We start from the raw sequence: 23900 nt of genomic DNA on the forward strand, positions 1-23900 counted from the left end.
CATTGTGGTCTGAAATTAAGACAAATTGGTTTCTTTGCAGTATCCTCAGATAGACTCTGGTGATGAGTATGTGTCTGTGGAGGAGTCCATCATCTCTTTGCTCATCAAGCTACACTCCAAGTTGTCCGGGAAGCCCAACTCTTACCGTCCAAACTTTTCCGATACCTCTGACTCCCGAATAGGCGACGGGCCATTCTTCATCGCCAAGCTCCTGAACAAGCTGGGCCGATACGATGCCTCTGCCAGGAAAGGCATCCTGGACACCATTTCATGTCTTTACAGCCAGAAGGAGGAGGAGTCCTCTGCCTCTTCAGAGGAGGAAGCCCGAGCGAGGGAAGAGAAGAGGAAGAGGGCTAGGGAACGCCAAAAGAGGGTCATGGCAGAGTTTGCAAGCCGTCAGCGACAGTTTATGGAGCAGAACAGAGCAGATGCAGCAGAGTTTGATGCAGGAGGAGCCGACACAATGGAGGTGGAAGAGGAGCAAGTAGAACGGCACAAGGAATACGACTGTGTGATCTGCAACCAGTCCATTCCCTCAACCCCAGAGAGACCAGTGGGGCTGGTGGTCTTGCTGCAGGTGGGTGATGAGACAAAGCTGGACAGGGATCCAAAATTTGTGAGAGATAGAATATAGTAATGCAGGAATTGATAGATGGAACAGGTAGCAGTACTAGGAAATGTGGTGCTTGAATAAGGGTGTGGAAGGAGTGATTTGGGATGAAAAATAAAGACAATAGCTATAAGAATTTTTTAACCTTAGTGTATAATTTTTGCTGTGTTGCTTATAGGCCACCAGTGTGCTGGGTCACAGAACCTCATCCCAGAAGCCTTTAAGTGTTCCTACCACGGACGCAGAGCGGGGGCGGCTCAGGCAGCGGCGGTACACCCTCGGCCAGTACATGGAGGAGCGCGCTGACACCCTCAACAGACACTTTGACTATGTGAGTCCCACCCCAAATGACACGCTTAACAGGAAGAAGGGAAATGTTATGCTCCTTACACCTGTTGCTATGATTATTTGCCTTGTTATTGATGATCATCTCAAATCACGTAATAAAAGCAGATGATTGTAATTCTGAGAAAGTTCATTGTTTTTTTTATTGTTTTGAAATATCTTTAGAAAGTTGTGTCCCCTTGGAGTGTAGGAATGCCTTTAAAAGTGATCATGTGCTTCATTTCCAGAACTCTTGGTTGGTGTCGATGAACATTGGGTGGGAGGGAGGAGTGCATGTACAGACCTGTGGCCATCACCTCCACCTGGACTGCCACCAGTCTTACCTTCTCTCTTTGCGCTCCCAAGACCGCCCAAATAATCCCCTCAATGTGGAGAAGTAAGTTTGGAAAGGAGAGAATGCACTCGTACCAAGCTCTATACATACAATAGTGAAAATGTATACTGATTGACACAAACACCTTGCCTAGGAAATAATTATTATTCATTATTTCTTAACAATCTCCACCTCATGTGTTTCAAGGGGCGAGTATTGGTGTCCTCTGTGCCGACAACTTGGAAACTCGGTGCTGCCCATTTCCCCGGAGATAGGTGACCTATCAGCTCTAGTGAAGCATCCCGCCACCTGTGATACTAGTTTAATAGAGGAAGTTGACCGGCTACTACACGACTTGACTGTTCCGGTGAGGCTTCTCTTGACTTTTCCTTTCTCAGTTTTAAGTGTTGCTTGTATAAAGAAATTTGTGTGTACTGTATATCATGATGCCTAAACAAAGTCTTCTATCATATGTGGTGTGTAATGTGAGGACGTTTTGTTTGTGTTGGCATCCTTTTTTTTTGTTTTTTTTGTGGTGCAGACGTTCAGCAGTTCCCTGAAGACTGCAATGGCCCGCATGATGGAGGACATGACGATGGCCACCTACCCCAAGTACCGCAGCGTGTCCTCTAACCCGTCCACGCCGTCGCTGGTGATGTTCGTGTCATCCATCCTGCGCACCAACCTGGAGGTGGAGCTGGTGCAGTGTGGTGGTACCCTCGTCTCCAATGGCCACGACCCCAAGATGGATGTGAAGCGCTCCTGCCTCAGTATGTGCCACTCACTTTGTTGTATTCAGACTTTTGTGATGGGAACACTTCTGTAGGTCTTGGAGTTTTTCAGTGCTCCCTCTGCTTTTTGCTTATTTATTTATTTTATGAGGAATGCATAAGATTATTTGTGCTATCCAGAAAGGATCTCAGTGGTGTGGTTGTAACCACTCCAGTTGTGTTCCTTTACTCAGATGACAAGAAAACTACAAGAATCACTTGCATGAAATTTGATCAAATCTTGCAAAGTTGCCTTGAAAAAATAGCTGACCTCTAAAAGAAAGCAAGACTAATTTCTTTGGTAGGTTGCTGCAAGACATTGTGGAGCATGCTCTCAATTAACCAGATTCATATATTTGAATTTGTTCGGTATTGAGGATTGGTTGCTCGCTTATTATAATATATAGTGATTATAATAACTGTTCCCTTGCAGTGCCACTCCTCCATGTACTTGGCTGCCACTCCAAGATCCTGAGTGGTGGAGGAGATGCCTCGCTGGTGGGTGTTGGGGGCAGCATACACTGGATCCGCCAAACGTGGGCATCCATCACCCAGCAGTCGGTGGTGGGCAGTGAGGGCGCTGTCACCCTGAGAGAGCGAGAAGTACCACTGCTGCTGAGAGATCCTGTTACTTTGCTTCTGCACCTCATCCTTCTCTTGCCCTCAAGGATTGATCAAGGTGAGGCTCTCATTGCCATGTCTTTACTTTGCTGGGATGTGTGATGGATGAGTATCTACCTGGTACCAGTGTCACCATTTGATATTATTACATTTACTTAATAAACTTAACTGTTTCAGCCTACCTGAAATGTGTGGTTGGGAATGTGTACCGTGTCGTTGTTGTGGGAGCTGCCGCATCAGCACTGCTCTCTCTCACCGAGAGTCAGCGAGAACAGGCCACTACTAGTGGCCCTCTGGCACCCCTGCTGGCCCTAGCCCACAATACCCTGCGCAACAGCCCCTTCTTTTCGGATGATCATGTGCCACAGAGTGAACACCAACAAAATACCTGGACATTGAATGATGTCACCTGTCAGGTAAAATGTTCAATACATCACCAACTTTATGAACTTTTAATTATGACTTACTGAAGTTCTATTGAATGTCCCAGATAGGTGTGCATCCTGCCTGTCTCATCAAATAGTGTGAAGCGTCTGTTCCAGGAAACTTAACATATGCAGACCCTTTTCTTTAACAATTATTGACCCATGTGTGTTCCAGGTTAGAGAGAACTGTCTCAATTTCTTGAGGATAGCAGCCCTACTCAAAGCCCATCTCATGGAAGAGAACTCACCAGTGATAGCAGACCCCATTGCTGAGTGTGGAGCGCTGGAGCAGTATCTGGGTGTGTGGGACACCTGCTCTGTGGTCAACTCTGCCATCATGGGTGAGTCATGGATAGAGGCAGCTCTCACAAGCACAAAGTGCTGGGTGAATAGAATTGTTCCCAATCTTCTTTAGTAGCACATTAGGTTCCTGCATAGTGTGAGATCACAGTATTTCTCCTTAGCTTTCTCCATTTCACACTGAGTCTTGCCCTTCAGGCAACATGTGTGGCACCCACCACTCCCGGGAAGTGTCCAGTCCCGTGGAGACCTGGCTCGGAGACTTGGCAGCTGGCGCTCGGGTCTGGTGCAGCGAGGTGGCCAACTTTGCCGCTCAGGCCCAGGTTGCAGCCTCCACTCTCCTCACTACACTCACCTTCACCCAGCCTCGCCTCCTACGTCTCCCACACTCTTATGACGCCATCTTTCAGGTGAGGCACTGAATTTTTCTGACATGGCAAGATCAGCAATTTTTTTTCCTCAGTTTTCTTCTAAAGGCATTTTGTATCAAATTTTATGTATTAAAATTAGATCTAAGACTGCAAATGTTTATCCAGTGCTTTAGACATTTCATGGGAGTAATCATTGTTTCAGTAGATGTCTACTGCCTCCTCCATAGTTATTCTAAGTAATTTTGTTGGTTAAAAATTAATATTATCTGTCAACAGGTGCTAATTGAATGTCACACATATTTCCAGTACTATCACAGAAGGCAATGTTCTCAGTGCAACAGTGTACTCAAGGACCCCAGTGTATGCCTTCTTTGTGGCGCCATTGTGTGTCTGAAGGAGTCATGCTGCAAACAGCAGGATGTGTGTGAGTGTGTACAGCATGCTATTGACTGTGGAGCTGGCACAGCCATATTCCTGGTAGTGAATGCTTCCACAGTCATTGTGATCCGGGGACCCAGAGTCTGCCTCTGGGGCTGCATCCATCTCGACTCCTTTGGGGAAGAGGACAGAGAATTAAAGTAAGTTGCCGAAGGATTGACATCTCACAGATCTAATCTTGTTGGACGAGTGTCCCTCCAAAGTGACGGCAAAGTAGTGTGTAGTGTATTCCAGGTAACCTTCAGTATTCCACTTGGAACAATGTTTCATTGGTCAGTAAATCAACTCCTCAAGGAGAAGCAACCACATGGCTGTCAGATTAGCATCTTTCCTGATATCAAAAATTCTTCAGGTGATTTGTTGAACTAATAAATGGTGCAACATCATTTTGGTATCAAGGCGCTCTCTTGTATTGTTTTTCAAAGATTTTAATGTTAACATTACTTTATGAAGATTATTATTTTTTTCACAAATAATACTTGACATGTTTCTTCATGAAATCTTCACAATTATTAGTAAATAAATTTGTTGAATGAACCATCTGAGTGTGGCAGAGGTGAGTTGGTGTACCACCATAGCATCATCCCTTGAATGGTTGGTTGTGCTTAGAGTTAATGTTAAGCATTAATGGGATATGTGTTTGACCTGAAGTAATGTGTGTGTCTGTCCACAGGCGGGGCAAGCCTCTGTACCTGAGCGAGGACCGCTACCGCCTGCTAGAGCAACAGTGGCTCTCGCACTCCTTCAACCACACCAACCGTCGCTGGATCTGGCACAGAAACATACTTTGAGGACTCCAATCATTGTAAACGCAAAGAATAGCCTTGTGTTTTTGAGGTGACATTAAAGTAAAAGTAGTGTATTTTCTTGTGTATCTGGGATTTACATTATTTCTATTTTAGTGGAATCAGTTTGGTTTATAGATTAACTAACTGATACTCTATGAAATACTTGGCCTCTACTCTGTTTTGTTCATAGTTACAGATTGTAAAAGCAGTTTTCTCTTCTTCAATAAGGAAAAGTTTAACGCCCTGTAGGCTTATGAGCAAAGTTCATCTGCAGTATTTTATTGATTTCAGCCTTTAGTAAAATAGAGTGACTGGGTTGAGATAAACTTTGCAGTTTCAAACATCAGTAGAACAGTTGGCCAGCAGTCAAGCATAATGGTTGAGAGGAGCAGAGGGTTAGCTGGTGTGTCTCTGGCCATGGGATTGGAAGCAGCTTAACTTGAGTTGTTGAAACAGAATTCGGCTGCCAGTGTTTCCTGGAGTAAAATATTCTTTGCATTTACAATGATTGCATTTCTTTATTATTAGACCAATATCAACAGTAATAATCTGAATGCTGTGCTTTCTTCAGATTCTGTTGGATAGTTGACAGGTTGTGTGCTGTCTTAATTTGTGCCCACCTGCACCTTTGATTGCAGCCAGTCATTGTGATAGTGCTGTCAGCTGTTGCTTGACAGGAGGGAGGGAGAAGTTGCTGTCCCTGCCAGCAGCCTCAGGTTGGCATCATCTTATAGAAGTGTGCATTCAGGTTTCATTTTTTTGTTAGAATACTGTTTGTGATACTGATTAACAGCATTTATTCAGGTGTATTCCTTAAAATACTCCATCAAAAACAAGATTTGACAAAAAAAAAAAAAAATGCAGGTATGCCTATTGGGCATTGACTGAATTTAGCCATTTTGGGGCATTTTTACACAAAGTTGTATTTAGGCAATACTACTTAACTTCAGAGTGATGCTAACAATGGTTTGATTCATGGATTTTGTTATAAAAGTTGGTGCTTCTCAGTTATGCAAGTTTTTTTTTTTTTTTTTTTTTTTTTTAATTATTATTATTTATTATTATTATTTTTTTATTTATTCTATTTATTTATTTTTTTTATTTATTATTATTATTTTTTTTTTTTCTCATTTCCAAAATTGGAGTCTGCTGTGAATGTGTGGGGAGGTTGAGGTTGAGGTGGTGGTGGTGGTGGTGGTGGTGGTGGTGGTGGTGGTGGTGGTGGAGGTAGTGGTGCTGTGCTGGGAAGCTGTGGGTTTTCAACTCATGAATGTGACCTGTCTCAGCAGAGCCAAGGAGATTAACTACTGTAAGTTTATTACTTCTCATGAGAGCTCAAGTAATATTTAAGTATACTCTGTAGAAAGCAAATCTTTCCTATACATCCTTTAGACGATTTCTCTCCTATACATGGTTTTTCAGTGTATACTTTAGCTAATCCTACGTATAATACGTACACTGTTGATATAGTAACTGCATTGTGATTTGAAAACTTTAATGGCTTAAAGTTTTGTAGACAAAAGGCTGCTATCTTTCAGGAGAAAAAAACATGAATACATTTGCATGACTTTTGAGTACTATTGTTTTTTCTTGTTGTTGGTTCATCATCCAATGTGCTGAAGCTAAGAGTTGTCCTGCATACTAGTGGTCATCCTACTCTCATAGTAATACCTGTGCTTATATATTTATAAATAGTGGATATTTGCCCACTTGTACATTTGAAAAAGCAATGGACTGTTATCTTTGTATATTGATTTTATGTATATTTTTCCTAAGATCTACTAGTACTGTATCATATTGTGAGTAAGGAAAATATTCAACACAATATTTATTATAGCTATGTGATGTTTTAAAATGTTTTAAAATTGGTGAGGAAGAAATTCCAGCCTTCTATTTTTCACACATTGAGCTGTAATTTGTATCAGTATCATGACCTTCAAGAGGAATGCTTGTTTTGTGCATCAGTGCAGCAAATGTTGTAACACTGTACCCTCCACTTGGCCTTGCAAGCAGATCAAGAATATCATGACATTTGCTTCATAGGAATCTCTTCTGCTGCCAGATATTTGTTGTTAGAAGTTCTCTCTTTCTCTAACTCCTCTTCTCTCACTGAATATTCACACTTTACAGTATGTCAAGATCTGAATTAAATGTTCTTTGGTGGAAGCTTAGCATCAAGCTATCTTTGTAGATAGCATTAGTTGGGAATCATGAGAGACTGATCCTTAGTGAAGCAAACTTATGATTCCTTGCAATCACTTACTGTCTCACACACACACACACACACACACACACACACACACGTAGTGTAGTGGTTAGCATGCTTGGCTTACAACCAAGAGGGTCCGGTTCTAGTCCTGGGAAGCAGCGAGGCAAATGGGCAAGCCTCTTAATGTGTAGGCCCCGTTTCACCTAGCAATGTGTAGCCCCCCTTTCACCTAGCAGTAAATAGGTACAGGATATAACTCAAAGGGTTGTGGCTTTGCTGTCCCAGTGTTTGGAGTGTGTTGTGATCTCAGTCCTACCCAAAGATCAGTCTATGAGCTCTGAGCTCGCTCTGTCATGGGGAAGACTGGCTAGGTGACCAGCAGATGACCATGGTGAATCACACACACACACACACACACACACACACACACACACACACACACACACACACACACACACACACAAAAAAAAACTTTTCCTTTGTTGATCTATCTTGACATCATTGCACATCCACCTCATCATGTTCAGTTCACTCCAAATTTTTTATATTGTTATCTTGAACAGTGTATAGCATGCATGGAAAGTCTTGATGCCTTGAGGTCAATGTCATTTTTTTCTATTTTTAAGTGGAGGAGGCTCACAACTACCTACCTGGGAAGGCAAGATGTTCTGATGCTTTGTAACACTAATTGACAACCTTTTATGCTGTCCCAAGCATAGAAGTACCAGTCTGTATCACCTCAGTAGCCATTCAGCTTTTATGTAGAGAGGGTGGTCTGTCTGTCTGATGAGCCAGGCAAAGCGAACTGCACTATAATTTATTTACATCCTCCGACTCTTTCAACATGCCCAAAATGATTACAAGCAAGGGGAAACATAAGAAATTATTTACATCACACAAGGCGGTCCACCATATCCCAGTTATTTCCACTCAAACAGGAGTCAGGGAGTCAGACACCACCTTTTGTTTCTCATTGCTTGTTGTCACTTTGGCCATGTTGAACTTTGGCCATGGGTGGGAGGAAGCACAATTCTAGCACACTTAGTGCACTCACTCACTCAGTGCACACATGCACACTCTCTCTCTCTCTCTCTCTCTCTCTCTCTCTCTCTCTCTCTCTCTCTCTCTCTCTCTCTCTCTCTCTCTCTCTCTCTCTCTCTCTCTCTCTCTCTCTAGCCCCCTAGCTACCCCCTCTCCCATAGCCTACCCCTAGCTACCCCGCCTCTCCCTTAGCCTACCCCTAGCTACCCCGCCTCTCTCCCGTAGCCTACCCCTAGCTACCCCGCCTCTCCCGTAGCCTACCCCTAGCTACCCCCTCTCTTCCATAGCCTACCCGTAGCTACCCCACTCTCTCCCATAGCCTACCCCTAGCTACCCCCCCTCTCTCCCATAGCCTACCCCTAGCTACCCCCCTCTCTCCCATAGCCTACCCTTAGCTACCCCACTCTCTCCCATAGCCTACCCCTAGCTACCCCGCTCTCTCCCATAGCCTACCCCTAGCTACCCCGCCTCTCCCATAGCCTACCCCTAGCTACCCGCCTCTCCCATAGCCTACCCCTAGCTACCTCCCTCTCTTCCATAGCCCACCCCTAGCTACCCTCCTCTCTCCCATAGCCTACCCCTAGCCCCCTCTCCCCTAGCCTACCCTCCCCCTCTCCCCATAGCCTACCCCTAGCCCCCTCTCTCCCATAGCCTACCCCTAGCCCCCTCTCTCTCCCATAGCCTACCCCTAGCCCCCCCTCTCTCCCATAGCCTACCCCTAGCCCCTTCTCTCTCTCTCTCCTCTCTCTCTCTCTCTCTCTCTCTCTCTCTCTCTCTCTCTCTCTCTCTCTCTCTCTCTCTCTCTCTTGCAATAATTCATATATGACCCATGTTCTGAAGGATCTCTTATAGTATCTGGGGGAAAAAATACATTATTTCAGCAGAACACAGCCATGACACAATTTGCGCATCCTTGGATATGTCACAAGCGCTACGAGGACGCAAAATATGCATCTTCATTTTGAAGGAGTTGAGCTAAAGGGCTACTGAGGTAGTACAGACTGGCACTTCAGTGCCTGGGACAGCATAGAAGGTGGTCAGTGTCGCAAAGCATCAGAACATCTTGCCTTCCCAGGAAGGTTGTTTTCCTCTTTCCCTTAATGATAAAAGAAATTACACCAACCCCGAGGCGTCAAGATTTAACACACATGCTGTAGTTTGTGTTAAACGATTCTTTTTTCATACAAATGTGTTCAATTTGTTGTTCTTGAGCTTCAAAACTAGTCTTCATATTTCCATGGTATTTTTTAATGCTTAACTTTTTTCACGGAGACGTTTCTTATTTTGAAAATATTTGTTACTCATATAAAAGGGAGGCACCATTAACTTTTAATATTTTTTGGATGAATTTATAATTTTAAGTTGGTGAACTTTTAGGAGTGACTGTGCCTGCAGGCCAGTGGAGGCAACTTGGCTGTGGTGTAAACCTTTTTGTGTCTTTTAGCAAATAACACTTCAGTGGCAGTTAAGATTATTTTGTGCAGCAACTAGAAACCAAGGGAAAGTACGTAACAGTTGCATGTTCATCATAGCACCAATAACTTGTCTTCAGAGATCATATATCATTCACTATTTGACTCCACTGTGTTGTGGTGTAATTATTGGAAAAGTGTCTGTGCACACCACATTGGTAGTGCATGGAGGATGTAATATTACATGTAAAGGAACTTTTTTTCCTTATTAAAAAGGGATCTCCCCATTAAAAATGAGCCCAGTAATTTGTGTTGTGGTGAGAAGCACTATTGTGTTGATTTCCTCCAAGATAGTGCCATGTCTTGAAGTCTGAGGATGAAAATAAAATGTGCATATTGTGAGTGCAAGATATTTCATATTAATAGGTTGTCAGAATATGGGTACTTTTACTTGCCATACAGCATCATCAGTATTTTCAGTGTGTGCTGCGTCGCCAAAACAGGGCTGGGGAGAACCCTGACAATGCATGTGCAATATGCTATACCTCTGTTGGGAAGGTGAATGCTGGGGTGTGGCTGTGGGTGGGAGTGGCAGAACACACTGCCACAGTAATGGTGTTGTGAGAATCCCTCTCACAGGAAACAAGTCATTTGCAGTCTTATTTTAGGAGTACAGTAAGCATCAAGATCTAGGCAACTATCACCTTTCCTTCTTGAAGCAAGATATTAATGAAGCCCTCAATGGCTGCACGATGTGGCCAGCAGCTCTCGTCCACAGCTGCACCTCCTTCAGTAGACTGCTGTATGAAGCTTTGAATTCTTCCTAAGGGTTTTTGTTCCCTAGTGGCATAACTCTCCTACTATTCATCATTATGACCATTGTATTATTTATTACTGTGAATAGTTTTGTATGTACTACTTCCTATTTGTTATATTTGTTATGTAGAGTTTTAAATTATGAGTTCTTATGTTTGTATAATATTTGTTGTAATCTGTATAAAAAGCTGTCTATAATAAAATCATGTTACATTGTGAATTATGAGAATAATAGGTTCAGGTTGTTTCATTCAACACCCTTGGTTCTACCCCACTTCTTTCCAGAGGATCAAAAGCCACCCTAGAGGCCAATCCACATGATAAAGCACAGCTCAATGGGCATTGCCCACTACCAGGCTAAGTCCACAGCACACAAAGCCTAACAACAGCCAGAGGGAGAGGTCATTCAGGTATGGGCAATGATTTTGCACAGCTACCAAAACAGACACTTTGCCCATATTTTAACAGGTATAAGTGGTAAGCCAGTCAATGGGCAAATTGCCTGCTTGTGCTCACAGGGACAGCTCAATTGTCTGGATGCAACTTAACAAATAAGATACCTCTTAATGAGAAGGTCTCAACTGTAGATTGAGACTGTAGTCTCCAGAGGTGATCAGCTTTATACTTGAATCCTTGCGCTGAGCATAGGATTCTTGGATTAACATATCATATGAGAAAGATAACAAGTTTAAGAAAACATTTAATAACTCGGTTAAATTTTTTAGACAGTATATAAAATGCATAAATTAATTTCACAGCCACAAAAATTGTAACTGATAAAAAAAATTTCTCGCTACGTACAGTAGTTCTCTAACCTTAGCCTGGGCACAATGTTCATTGACTGCAGCTCCTGAAACAGAAGTTTGCAAGCGTACGGAATACGGATGGAAGAAACATTGGCTGAGGAGCGGCAGAAGTGGCACCACCCGGAGTAGCCAAGCAATCCACATGAGTTGCAGACATCAACATCAAAGGCATCAGAGGAGATCATGAGGCGCTCCAGCAGCAACATGCTGAGAGTGAGAAGAAGCCTTTGGTTACAGATCTTGACATTAAAGGTAACTGTTTCATCAGCAGTGTTGTTAGGTTGATAAAAGCATCAACAGAATGTCCTCCCTTCTACCTATAGCTTTGAATCTTAATCTCTATCTCGCTCACCTTGCTCCATGGCCAATGAGACAGTCCCGCTCCATCTCCCCAAGCCTGAGGCCTCCATCCCTCGCCCTTCCCTCGGTGGGCTGGCGGGTCAGCACGGCACGGGGCCCTCTTGACCTGGCGTGCATCTTGTCCATCACCATATGTTTCAGCTTCTGGTAGTACACTGGCCCAAAGAATATGTAACCTGTCAGTGCTTCACCTGTGGTCCCACTGTACAGGATGTCCTTGCCCTGAAAAATCAAACACTTGTTGAAAACATATCCTGAAAAGGTAAGTAGCTAGTTTATAGTTAATCGTAATACAAAGATATGCTCTTCTGAGGATATAAGATACTTTTCACCACACAAACCACTTTGCACAGAGACAAGCATCTATAAAATCTGCTTAGGGATGCCATAACAAGAGTGAACTTCCTACACACCTGATAATTAAAGCCATATCTGACCAGGTCCTCCATGATCTCCTTGACTGGCGTGCCACCAAAGGCAGTCCCATAATTGAACTTTCCTGCCAGCGCTGCTGCCTTGCTTCCCAGGAGTTCCATGAGCTTCCCAACTGTCATTCTTGAGGGAAAGCCATGTGGGTTCATGATCATGTCAGGGTAGAGGCCTTGGTCTGAGAAGGGCAAGTCCTCCTGCTGCACAATAAGACCTGTGACTCCCTTCTGCCCATGACGGGAGGAAAATTTATCTCCAATCTCTGGTCGACGAGTCTGCCTCAAGAGAATTTTGATGAGGCTGAACTCATCTGGGTCTGAGGAGAGCATGACCTTCTCCACGTACACAGTGCCGGGTCCTTTGTGTCCCACCGGCGTGTCCCGGAATACACCTGGCTTGGCGTTATTCTTGTCTTCAGTGTATGACAGCTGGGTGACAGTGGGCATCTGCTTGTTGACAAGGACCTGGCGAGGCTGCACGGGCATCCCCACGGCTGCCATGCCATCGCTATCAAGGGCTTCATGCTTCCACACCACCTTCTGCTTGCCGCCCTCTAGCACCTGCATCAGCGGGCCCTGCACACGGTCAGAAGTCTGGTTGGCGTATCGCTTCACCGTGCACTTGGCGTTCCTGTACACGATGCAGCGGCCATAGCCCCTGTCCAGTGAGGCCTTGTTTATGATGATGGCATCCTCAATGTCATACCCGGAGTAACTCATCACAGCCACCATGGCATTGTGGCCAGCAGGGAGGTTCTCAAAATTGATGAGTTCAATGGTCCTTGTTTTGACTAATGGTTTATGAGCATAGACTAGATTGTACAGTAAAGTGTCAATTCTGTTTCTCTGGTTGTAGCCAATGGTGCCCATAGCCTGCTTACCCATGGCACACTGGTAAGTGTTGCGGGGACTCTGGTTGTGGTGGGGGTAGGGGATGAGTCCGGCACACACGCCCAGGATGGTGAAAGGTTCAATCTCCATATGTGTCGTCTTCAGAGTAATCTCGTGTTCATACATGGCAATGCTGGAGTCATTTTCCTCATTCACATCAAGGTACTCCACCAGACCCTCATGGAGGAAGTTGTCAAAGGTCATGAGGCCCCTGGTCAGCCTCTTGACGTGACCCTCGGTGACGGCCGGACGACCATTCTCCACAATGATGTACGGCCGACACAGGCGGCCACCATCAGAGCTGATATAGACGCAGCGGTGCTTGTAGTGGGTGTAGATGGAGACAAAGCCACTGATGATGTTGCTGCGGCGCATGGCCCGGAAGACTCGCACCACGCGACGGTGGCTCCGTGTCACACCGATGATGTTGCCGTTGAGGAACACCAGGTATACATCGTGGTTGGACAGCTCCTCGCCGGACAGCAGATTGATGTCCTCCACACCACAGTTGAAGGCCAACTCAATGATGGGCTCGGGGTTCACCTCTGTTGTGATGTGTGTCATGAGGGCGAGGTTCTTCACCAGGCCACAGGACTCTCCCTCAGGGGTGTCTGAGGGGCACACCATCCCCCACTGGGAGGGCTGTAGGGATCTGGGGCCACTCACCTTCCGTGTCTTCTCAAACTGTGAGTTGACACGGGTCATCATGCCCAGGGCGGAGATGTAGGAGAGGCGGGCCAGCACCTGCGTCACTCCCTGTCTCTCCATCTTGAAGCGCTTGATGGTCCAGTTCCCAGTAGAGATGGCCACCTCTAGGCCATTCGTTATTACATCCTGGCTTGACTGAATGTACTGCACAGCATCAAACTGAGCCACTTTACCCTTTTTACCCAGAACCAAATCAGCCCTCTTCTTCAAATCAGAATTAAACTTCTTGAACAAGTCCTCAAACAGGAGAGAGATAAGGGAGCCAGCCAACTCCAGCCTCTTGTTACCATAGTAGTCCCGGTCATCAATGGTGCGTGTGTCCCCAAGCGCCTCAATCACTCGCCTCACCATCAGGGACAGGTAGATCGCTTTCATCTTGAAATTAAACTTCTCAACAGGCACGTGAGCAAGGATGGTGGTGGCCAGGAGGTCCCTCGCCTCATCAACTGGTGTCTTTTTAGGGCCACGATCAAAGAAACGCTTCTGTCGGACTTTATTGCCAATGTACTTGAGAGCCTGAGTCTGGGTGTAGATATTGAGTCTGGCACATTCTTCCAGTGAGGCAGCAAAGTTGGTCATAATGTGGTCCTCTGTCCCAATCATTTGCACAATTTCCTGGTCACTCGCAACCCCCATGGCCTTAAGCACAATGCCCACAGGTATGTCGTCAGTGAGAGTGTTGTGCTTCACGTAATACTTGCCACTCTTCAGGGTGACATTTGTGCGGGATTTCTTCTCATGTGTGGATGACGTCACCTGGCACGTCAGACCACCCTTCTTGTCTTCCTCCACAATCATACGGTTTTTAGACAGCTGCTCTTGAATGAGGATAACCTGTGGAAGACAAAACTCAAACATTGTAAGAGAAAGCAAGTCTGGTGCTATCAAACAATTCCACTTGTATTTCAATTAAAAACATGCAAGAAGTACCACAACACGAAAAAAATTTGTAGGTTTTATGAGTTTCTCCCACCCCCCCTCTCTCTACCTTCTCCTGTCCCTTGATGATGAAGTAGCCACCAGGGTCATGTGGACACTCATTGCGCTTGGCCAGCTCGGCATGGTTGCTGCACTCTGATAAGACACAGTTGGACGACCGCAGCATGATGGGCATTCGACCTAAGAAGTTTAAAGTACCATTGAACACTATCTTGCGTCATTGCCTTCTTCTGATACTTGTGATGTGAAGTGTATGTGCTAAAGATTCAAACAGTTGTAAAAGCCACACATCACTGTACGAATAATCATTAACCCCTTTAGTACCACGCCACATTTTTACCTTGAGATTTGCGTATGACTGGACCATTTTATTGACTTTAGGAAAGGTCTATGGAGGTCAGAAGATTAATGGCCACAGTCTTCACTATTTTAATCCCCCACATAAGTTTCTGAAGCTGTATAAAATGATCAAATAGTCAGCAGAATTAATGTGAATATGTGTCATGGTACTGAAAAGGTTAAAATACAGGGAAATAAAGATGATGATGTCGAATGTGCTAATCAACTGTACCTCACATCTTTGCCTTTAGCAATTATAACAGTGAACTTTGTGTAACTTCAAGCAAATGGAAAAGCACTGAATCACATTGAGAATAATCGCTAAAATATGATGAAGTAAAGAAAGACTGGCTCTCTGTACCGATGGGGATGTCCCGCCTGAAGATCCTATGGTCGCCTCGCATGTATTCCACGTCCACCATAACAGGGGCTGAGTAGGTGATGTCCCGCAGGCGACACTCGTGAGGGGCTGTCTCATTGGCGATGTTCATGCCTTCCTCAATGCTTGGCTTGCCTACACGCACGTCCATGTACCTGCAACACCAAGCAACTCAAGTAAGGCTGTCACTACTGATGTTACAAGTCAAGGGAATTTCATAGCTGACAATTTAATCTTCCTCATCTGTTATGTTTCATCTTTCTTTCTATCTGATCTCCCTATCTCTCAAACTACCTGTCTTATTGGGTTATCAGCTTTATACCAAAGAGCTCTACCACATTTAGAAAATCGTATTACTGAAACAAGAGACCTCTATAAATACAAATTATTTGGCCACTATTTTTCAAAGTCCAGAGTTATCAGGAACTTTCTTCATCAGAGTGTTTATGCTTGTGATAAGGTAGATATCAATGTTAATCCATCAGTAGAACAATCAAACCTCCCTTAAAAACCCATGTGACTGCAACAAGAGTTTTATTAAAATACAGGTTATGTTGCCACAATTTTCAATGTCCACAGATATGAGGAGCTTGGTTTGTATGAGTGTTTTTGCTATGTATAAAATAGGAATCATATTAATATGTCAATAGAACTATCAAACTACCCTTAAAAACCTGTGTAACTGAAACAAGAATCTTTTAAAAATACAACTTATACCGCCACTATTTTTCAAACTCCAGTTATGAGGAACTTTATTCGTAAGAGTGATTTTGCTTTTTGATAAGGTAGATATCATGTTAATCTGTCAATAGAACCATCAAACCTCCCTTTAAAACCTATGTGACTGAAACAAGAGTCTTTTTAAAATATAGGTTGCTGCCACAATTTTCAATGTCCACATATATGAGGAGCTTGGTTCATATGAGTGTTTTTGCCATATATGAAGTAAAAATTTTATTAATTTGTCAATAAAACTACCAAACAACCCTTAAAAACCTGTCTAACTGAAACAAGTCTTTTAAAAATATAGGTTATGTGGCTACTATTTTCCAAAGTCTACAGAGACGAGAAACCTCTTTTGTAAGAGATTTTTAGCTATTGATAAACTAGCTATCATATTAATCTGTCAACAGAACCATCAAACTACCTTTTAAAAACCCATGTGACTGAAACTACCCTTAAAAATCCCGTCTTACTGAAGCAAGAGTCTTTTAGAAGTACAACTTATGTGGCCACTATTTTTCAAAGTCCACAGTTATGAGGAACTTTTTTCATAAGAGTGTTTTTGCTTGTATTAAGGTAGATATCAATGTAATCTGTCAATAGAACCATCAAACCTCCCTTAAAAACCTGTGCGACTGCAACAAGAGTTTTTTTTTCAAATGTAGGTTATGTTGCCACAATTTTCAATGTCCACAGATATGAGGAGCTTGGTTTGTATGAGTGTTTTTTGGTATAAATAAAGTAGAAATCATATCAATTTGTCAATAAAACTATCAAACTTGCCTTAAAACCTGTCTAAGTGAAACAAGAGTCTTTTAAAAATATGGATTATGTAGCCACTATTTTTTCCAAGTCCAAAGAGATGAGAAACCTTTTTTGTAAGTTTTTATGCTCTTGATAAAGTAGATATTATATCAATCTGTCAGTAGAACCATCAAACTGCCCTTAAAAGCCCGTGTGATTGAGAAAAAGTCTTTTGGAAATATATGTTATGTGACCATTGTTTTTGTCCACAGAAATGATAAAATTTATCCGTAAGAGTGATTTTGCTATTGATAAGGTAGAAATCATGTTAATCTGCCAATGGAACCATGAAACTACCCTTAAAAAACCATGTTACTGAAACAAGAGTCTTTTGGAAATACAACTTATGGGGCCACTATTTTTGGAGCTCCACAGTTATGAGGAACTTTGTTCATAGGAGTGTTTCTGCTTTTAATAAGGTAGATAACATGTTAATCTGTCGATAAAACCACCAGACCTCTCTTAAAAACCTGTGTGATTGAAAAAAGTGTCTTTTTAAAATATGTATAGGTTATGTTGCCACAATTTTCAATGTCTACAGATATGAGGACCTTGGTTTGTATGAGGGTTTACAGGATTCAAGGTCCAGCTGTCTCCCAATGATATGTTTGTTTGTTTGTTCTTTGTTGTCTTCTCTTCTTGAAGTTTTTTATTCTAATCCTTGTCAATTTATGCCTGTAAGGATGTTATCTTTCATGCCTGGCCACATACTGTGTAGGGCATGAGTTAGGCTATGACACAACTCTACCAGACATTTAAAAATGGCTTCCTGGTGGGAAGGGTATTTAATTATCAAAAAATAAACTACACCGTCTGGTAATTTAATGTCTGAAGGTTTCGGAGAGACAATTGTAATCCCAAGATTTTAAATCTCCAAAAATTAAACTGATAAATCCTGCACTTTTTTTTTTTTTTTTTTTTTTTTGTGTGTGTGTGTGTGTGTAGGGGATTCATATATGTCACAGTTGCATTTGTTGAACCAACTTTTCTCTCTATAGTCCGAGTTACTGAGTGTCAACAGTAGAAGGTTCCCACGACTCACTTGACATAGAAAAGTGGATCCACATCGCTGGTCACCTTGCTGTTTGCCTTGACAATGTTCTTGATGTCCACATTGACAAAGTAGTTGAAGGAGTCTATGTGCTGCTTCACCAGTCCCTTCACCCGCAGGAAGGCTGGCACCAGCTTCCATTTGTCCTGCAACATCCATGAAAGACTTGTGAACAGCCTGGCTACCTCACTTGATGGCCATCCCAGCTACTCAGTCAACACAGTTAAGACAACAATAACAGGAAGACAACACACTGCTGATATGCCACCCAAAATATGTAATGAACTAAACCATACTTTAACTTAATGACTTATACCAGCTAGATAGTGCACCAAAACCAGTCAGGTTAAATTAACAGTTTCAACCAATATTCCCTCTTCAAGGTCCCTAACCTACAGGACCCCAAAATCCTGCAAAGCCGTATGATCTCTATTGCCCTGAGAATCTCTTCACCTCACCGTTAAGATATAATGGTGTAATCTTTGGTGTTTTTACAGTCTTTCACCATAATCAACATGGTTTTTCTTATCCTTCTCATCATGTAGAGTTCCTCATTGAGTATGTAATTTGAACCCATATATACTCATCACAAACTGCTTATAACATTGATAAAAATTCTTAAAGATTCACCATTTTTGAGGGTGAACAAGCTAATGCGCAGCGACATCCACATGGATGTGATGGACTGAAGGGGACTGGACAACGCCGTTAGGTGTATTCATTCATGTGTGCGCAATCACATTATTTGCGCAAGTATGAAATCTTTTTGCTGCCTCAATTATCTCCATTATATCAGATTTTACAAAGAGAAATAAGGTAACAACTTCATATTAATTTCTTACCATTGCTAATTTGCTTTGGTAAGATCAATTTCATTGACTTGTATAAGTTAATTTGTTCTGAGGAAGATGTATTGTCTTAACTTGATTACATTAGGTTAAAGTTAATTTTGGTAAAACAGATAAGTATCAATAGGATGGCATAGCCAGCAGTGACCAGCAGTGGCAATGAGTACTCTCCACAGCAGTAACAGTCAAAATTCTGGACTGTTACTTTTGTGCCAATGTCAGAATGAAGTGGTATTGTAAGTTCTTAAATCTTGTTGTAAAACTGAAAGAGACAGGATTGTGACCACAGTTATGAAATGGGGGAAACACATAGAGTTCACCTTCTCTGTCTTTCTCTGAAGTCAAGACTTAAATAATCAAGTATGTTTCCAGAATGGACAATTGTAGACTCTTTCAACCAGTCAGGCCTAGGGTCACAAATACTGATACAATTGAGGATCAATGGGTGGAACACCCCTGCACAGTGTGTCATTAGCCCACTGAATTACAGGGAAGGTTAAAGTCTCCCAGTACAATAATTTCTTTACCAGGACAAAAGTCAGACAAAAAGTTGAAAAGGCAGGTATTTTCATTAGCAGTATATGACAGAGGACGATAAACGGTAAAAGTACAGAATAAGACCTCCCCTTTTCCTCCATCCCACCCCGCCAACCTGCACCAGCAAGCTTGAGGGACTATGGGGAATCGGGGGGAGCCAAAAGAGGCGAGATATGGCGATCCGAAAAAATCTAAGGACAAAATCAGCCATTTTTAAGGAAAAATTTGGAAAATGTAAAAATTCATGGATAATTTTTGCTGAAATTATCCTAACTTAACATAATAACCTGCTAGCCAGGGTGCTGTGCCCCCCAGAACCCCGCCCCCCTTAAACTATCATAACCTAACCTCACCTTACCAGAAAAAATTGAAAAATGTAAAATTTCATGGATAATTTTTGCTGAAATTATCATAACCTAACATAACCTGCTAGCTGGGGGGCTGTGTCCCCCCGGACATCCCCCTAAACTATCCTAACCTAACCTAACCTTACCACAAACACCAACCCAGCCTAACCAAAATGCAGACACTAACTAAAAATACCAAAACCCAAATCATTGTGGACTTAGATTCTGCAGGCACTGGAATACTTATTTAATTACTGTGGCCTTACAAAAGCTGTCCCCACATTAAAAACATCAGACATGTTTTATAGTAAGTACTCTATCACCTTGCATGGTTGTTTCAATGATTAGAAAGGAGGTGACATTCTTTACTTTTTCCTAGAATATTAAGTGAATACCCCTTAGACTTTTCAATACCCATATTTCACCAACACTAATGCTACTATCATGTGAGTGTGTGTCCAAAGGACCACTACACAGATGGTGCCAGAAATAAAGGATCTTCCCTATGAAGAATGACTAAAGGAAATTAAAGTACCAACTTTGAAGGATAGACAGAGAGAGGAGACCTACTAACGATGTATAAGTTAATAAACCATTTGGAAAAGATAGACAGACACGACCTGGTAACACTGACAGAGGATGGAGATTGACGAACAAGAGGACACACACTCCAAAATCTTAAAATTTAATTAGTGTGAGGAACATTGAAAAGTTCAGTTTTCCACACAGGATGGTGGACATCTGGACCAACTTGAGTGAAGAGATTGTAGCAGCAGAAAGTGTGCACAAATTGAAGGAAAAGTTGGATAAATGTAGATATGGAGGCAGGTCATTATGAGCCCCACTCGAACCCTGTAATATAACATAACATAACATAACATAAATAATAGGATAACAAAGGGCCACCAGGGCCCATCTAGGTTATCCTGTATCACTCGCACAGCGACCTCGTCATCAGTACTTAAAGATACACTTACAAGTACACAATACATTATATATTAATTCTAAATATTTGGCCCATTAACAGGGCTAAGTCCTGCAGCGAAATCCTCTACAATTTGTGGTCCCCATACATGGGGATCATGTCTTGTTTAACTATAGTAAATTTCTTATAAAACTATCATGCAGTGCTATACATAATTATAAATCTAATAAATTTAAGTGCTTATCTAATCTGTTTTTAAACATTGTCAAACTAGTGCTATTTACAACCGTCTCTGGCAATGCATTCCAGAAGTCTACCACCCTATGACTAAAGAAATATTTTCTTATATCTAACCTGCAGCCTTGCTTTCTAATCTTCCTGCCATGATTTCTAGTCCTATTTCCTCCTCTAAGGTAAAGAAAGATCTCACATCTATGTAGTTTGTATCTGAGAACATTTTAAATAACTCTATCATATCCCTCTTATACATCTCCTCTCAAATGAAAACATGTTTAATTCCTTTAATCTATCTCTATACTCCAGGCACTTTAATGCTGGTATCATCCTAGTTGCTCTTCTCTGAACTGCTTCTAACATGTTGATATCCTGCCTATAGTGGGGTGACCAGGCCTGTATGCAATACTCTAAAGGGGCCTAACATAGGAATTATATAAGCTATCCACCACTTCCTTACTTTTATAACTAACATTTCTATTTATAAAACCCAGAATCCTATTTGCCCTATTTCTTGCTTCTAAACATTGCTTTGAAAATTTCATAGTCCTGTCTATCACTACTTCTAAATCCTTTCCTTCCTCTACTGCCTCTAGCCAACAGCCCTCCATCTCATAGCTAAAGTTTGTGTTGTCTTTACCTAAATGCATAACCTGACACTTTTTAGAATTAAACTCGGTATAATTCTAGTTTCTGCCCATACTCCCCCCTCCATCCCTCAACAAGCTTGGGGACAGGTGAGAATGCGGGGTTTTGGGTGGGGTACATGAAATGCGTTGGAAATGCGTATTTTTTGCGTAAAATGGAAAAAAAAGTCCCATTAAAAGGTCTACGGGATTTGCATTACAAGTTTCATGACGTTGATGAAGCCAACAACAAGCCACAGAGCTCCATCACACTCAGAAATGAGCAGTACACTGACTTGCATTTGTTTATAGCTGGGGTTTTTGGGTAACTGGTGTCTATAGTTCTTTTGTCCAATGACGTGCCACCACCTCTTAAAACCACAAGCTGCGCCAATGGGAATTTGCTATATGTATTCGAAGGCGGGGCACAGCTGGGCAGACAGGTGCACAGAGACAGGTGCGCAGTTGAGCCATGGCCACCAGTGACGTTAGTTGTAAAGGTTGCGAATTTGATTACTGGGAAATCATCGCTCCTGCGATGCAAGTCAGTGTAGAATCGAGAAGAGGACCAGCCAGGACCTTCATCCTTACGTTAAGGTATTGTGAGGAGGGGTATTGGTAGAGGTAGGGCATATTGTGTGAAGCAATAAGAGAACCGTTGTGTGGGGAGGGAAGCTGCACCAAAGCAAGGATACGTTAGGTTAGGTTTATGTTAGGGTTAGGTTAGTGTTGCAGGGGGTGTCCGGGGGGGCACAGCCCCCCTGGCTAGGTTAGGTTACGGTAGATTAGGTTTATGTTAGGGTTAGGTTAGTGTTGCAGGGGGGGTCTAGGGGGTGTCTGGGGGGGGCACAGCCCCCCCAGCTAGGTTAGGTTACGTTAGGTTAGGTTCATGTTAGGGTTAGGTTAGTGTTGTAGAGGGCGTCTGGGAGGGGCACAGCTCCCCCCGGTTAAGTTACATTACGTTAGGTTAGGTTTTTGTCCGCAGATTTTTTTTGGATTGCCATATCTCGCCTCTTTTGGCTATCCCCCCCCAAAACCCCCGATTTCCCATGTGCCCCCAAGCTTGTTGGGGGGAAGGGGGTAATAGAAAAGAATATGTAAGGAGTTGCTGTTCTATAGATTTACCGAATTACCGAAATTAGTAAAATTAGGAAACTTGTAATGAAAATTCCGTAGACTTTTTAATGGGAATTTTTCCATTTTACGCAAAAAAATACGCATTTCCGACGCATTTCATGTACCCCATTCCCACCTGTCCCCAAGATTGTTAGGGGGTGGAAGGGGGAGTATGGGCAGAAACTAGAATTTTACCTTAAACTCCATCTGCCACCTGTCTGCCCATGCTATCAGCCTGTCCAGGTCTCATTGTATTCTGTAATTGTCCTTTTCACCCTGTACTGCACATGCTATCTTAGTATCATCTGCAAACTTTGATACTTTGCTACTAATTCCTATATCTAAATCATTAATGTACACCAAGAAAAGAAGAGGTCCTAGCACTGATCTTTGGGGTACCCCACTAACCACTTCCTTCCACTCAGACATTGCCCCATTTAATACTACTTTCTGTTTCCTATCAGAAAGCCATTCACTAATCCAATCAACTAACCTACCCCTATCCCATGTAGTCTCAATTTGTACACTAGCCTCTTATGCGGTACCTTATCAAACGCCTTGCTAAAATCTAGATATATAACATCTATGCTATTTCCATCATCTAACTCCTTGGTAATATATTCTAAGATATCGAGCAAATTTGTAAGACAGGACCTCCCTGATCTAAAGCCATGTTGGGTATCTCTAATTAATCTATTCTCATTTAAATGCTCCCAAATACTACCCTTAATGATTTTCTCTAGTATCTTACATACTATACTAGTTAAACTGATCGGTCTATAATTATTCGCATCATCCTTCCTACCTTTTTTAAATATTGGAGTAACATTAGCTAACTTCCAGTCCTGAGGTATCTCAGCAAACCTAAGTGATCTTTCAAAGATTAACTTAAGTGCTTCAGAAATACTGTCTACACCCTCCCTAAGTACTCTGGCATGTAGCTCATCAGGACCACTAGCTTTCCTATCGTCTAGTTCAACAACTAGGTAATACTAAATACACCTGCTGAACCACCTATGAGCATCAACTACAACTTACTGGGTTTACTAAATGTTACATGCACACACAGGACTTGTCACGTTCTGCTGGCTTCTGTTCCAACCTTGTGACACCGGTATACAGCAGACGGTGTGTCCCCCGGGTCATGACTGGTCAAGTCACGTGCATAGTTACCTCAATGCTCTTGACAGGCTCACTCAGCACACTGGGGTCGAGGTCAGTCCACTCCGGGACCAGGCTGCCGGTCACTGTCTCGCCCATCACGGCATTTACTCCAGGAACAGCACTAATAACAGCCACTCACACACCACTGCACCCTCACCGCCGCCACACTGCCACTTGATCTTGATCTTGATGCTACAGGTGGATCGGGATTTCTCC

At 42.8% G+C, this 23900-nt stretch overlaps 2 protein-coding genes across 4 annotated transcripts in view; one reads left to right on the plus strand and one right to left on the minus strand.

Moving 5' to 3' along the window:
• The window catches only part of LOC123499333 (E3 ubiquitin-protein ligase ubr3-like), a 104870-nt gene extending 96521 nt beyond the window's left edge, over nucleotides 1-8349 (plus strand). For all 3 annotated transcript variants that reach the window (XM_045247212.1, XM_045247213.1, XM_045247211.1), the window contains 11 exons: nucleotides 41-577; nucleotides 789-941; nucleotides 1183-1331; nucleotides 1476-1635; nucleotides 1810-2038; nucleotides 2472-2717; nucleotides 2837-3075; nucleotides 3260-3425; nucleotides 3583-3794; nucleotides 4062-4333; nucleotides 4867-8349. In XM_045247212.1, the coding sequence (XP_045103147.1) occupies nucleotides 41-577; nucleotides 789-941; nucleotides 1183-1331; nucleotides 1476-1635; nucleotides 1810-2038; nucleotides 2472-2717; nucleotides 2837-3075; nucleotides 3260-3425; nucleotides 3583-3794; nucleotides 4062-4333; nucleotides 4867-4984 (2481 nt within the window). In that variant the 3' untranslated portion in view covers nucleotides 4985-8349. The remainder of the gene's footprint in view (nucleotides 1-40; nucleotides 578-788; nucleotides 942-1182; nucleotides 1332-1475; nucleotides 1636-1809; nucleotides 2039-2471; nucleotides 2718-2836; nucleotides 3076-3259; nucleotides 3426-3582; nucleotides 3795-4061; nucleotides 4334-4866) is intronic.
• Nucleotides 8350-11146: 2797 nt separating this feature from the next.
• On the minus strand, nucleotides 11147-23874 carry LOC123499335 (DNA-directed RNA polymerase III subunit RPC2-like). Its single transcript, XM_045247215.1, has 7 exons — nucleotides 23694-23874; nucleotides 17879-18033; nucleotides 15292-15464; nucleotides 14641-14771; nucleotides 12039-14486; nucleotides 11618-11847; nucleotides 11147-11472 (listed from the first exon to the last, which is right to left on the minus strand). Exons 1-7 carry the CDS (start codon nucleotides 23778-23780, stop codon nucleotides 11253-11255), a joined length of 3444 nt encoding a protein of 1147 aa, XP_045103150.1. The 5' UTR covers nucleotides 23781-23874; the 3' UTR covers nucleotides 11147-11252.
• Between the last annotated feature and the right edge of the window lie 26 nt (nucleotides 23875-23900).

The sequence above is a fragment of the Portunus trituberculatus genome, chromosome 49, assembly GCF_017591435.1.
Source record: "Portunus trituberculatus isolate SZX2019 chromosome 49, ASM1759143v1, whole genome shotgun sequence".
NCBI lineage: Eukaryota > Metazoa > Arthropoda > Malacostraca > Decapoda > Portunidae > Portunus > Portunus trituberculatus.

Bases quoted from the DNA above. Each gene is read 5' to 3' on its own strand.
- LOC123499335 (XM_045247215.1), bottom strand. From the start codon at position 23,780: ATGGGCGAGACAGTGACCGGCAGCCTGGTCCCGGAGTGGACTGACCTC. The intron at 18,034-23,693 runs GTAACTATGCAC...TGGATGTTGCAG, and splicing joins AGCCTGTCAAGAGCATTGAG to GACAAATGGAAGCTGGTGCC. The intron at 11,848-12,038 runs GTGTGTAGGAAG...TTGATTTTTCAG, and splicing joins GATATGGCTTTAATTATCAG to GGCAAGGACATCCTGTACAG.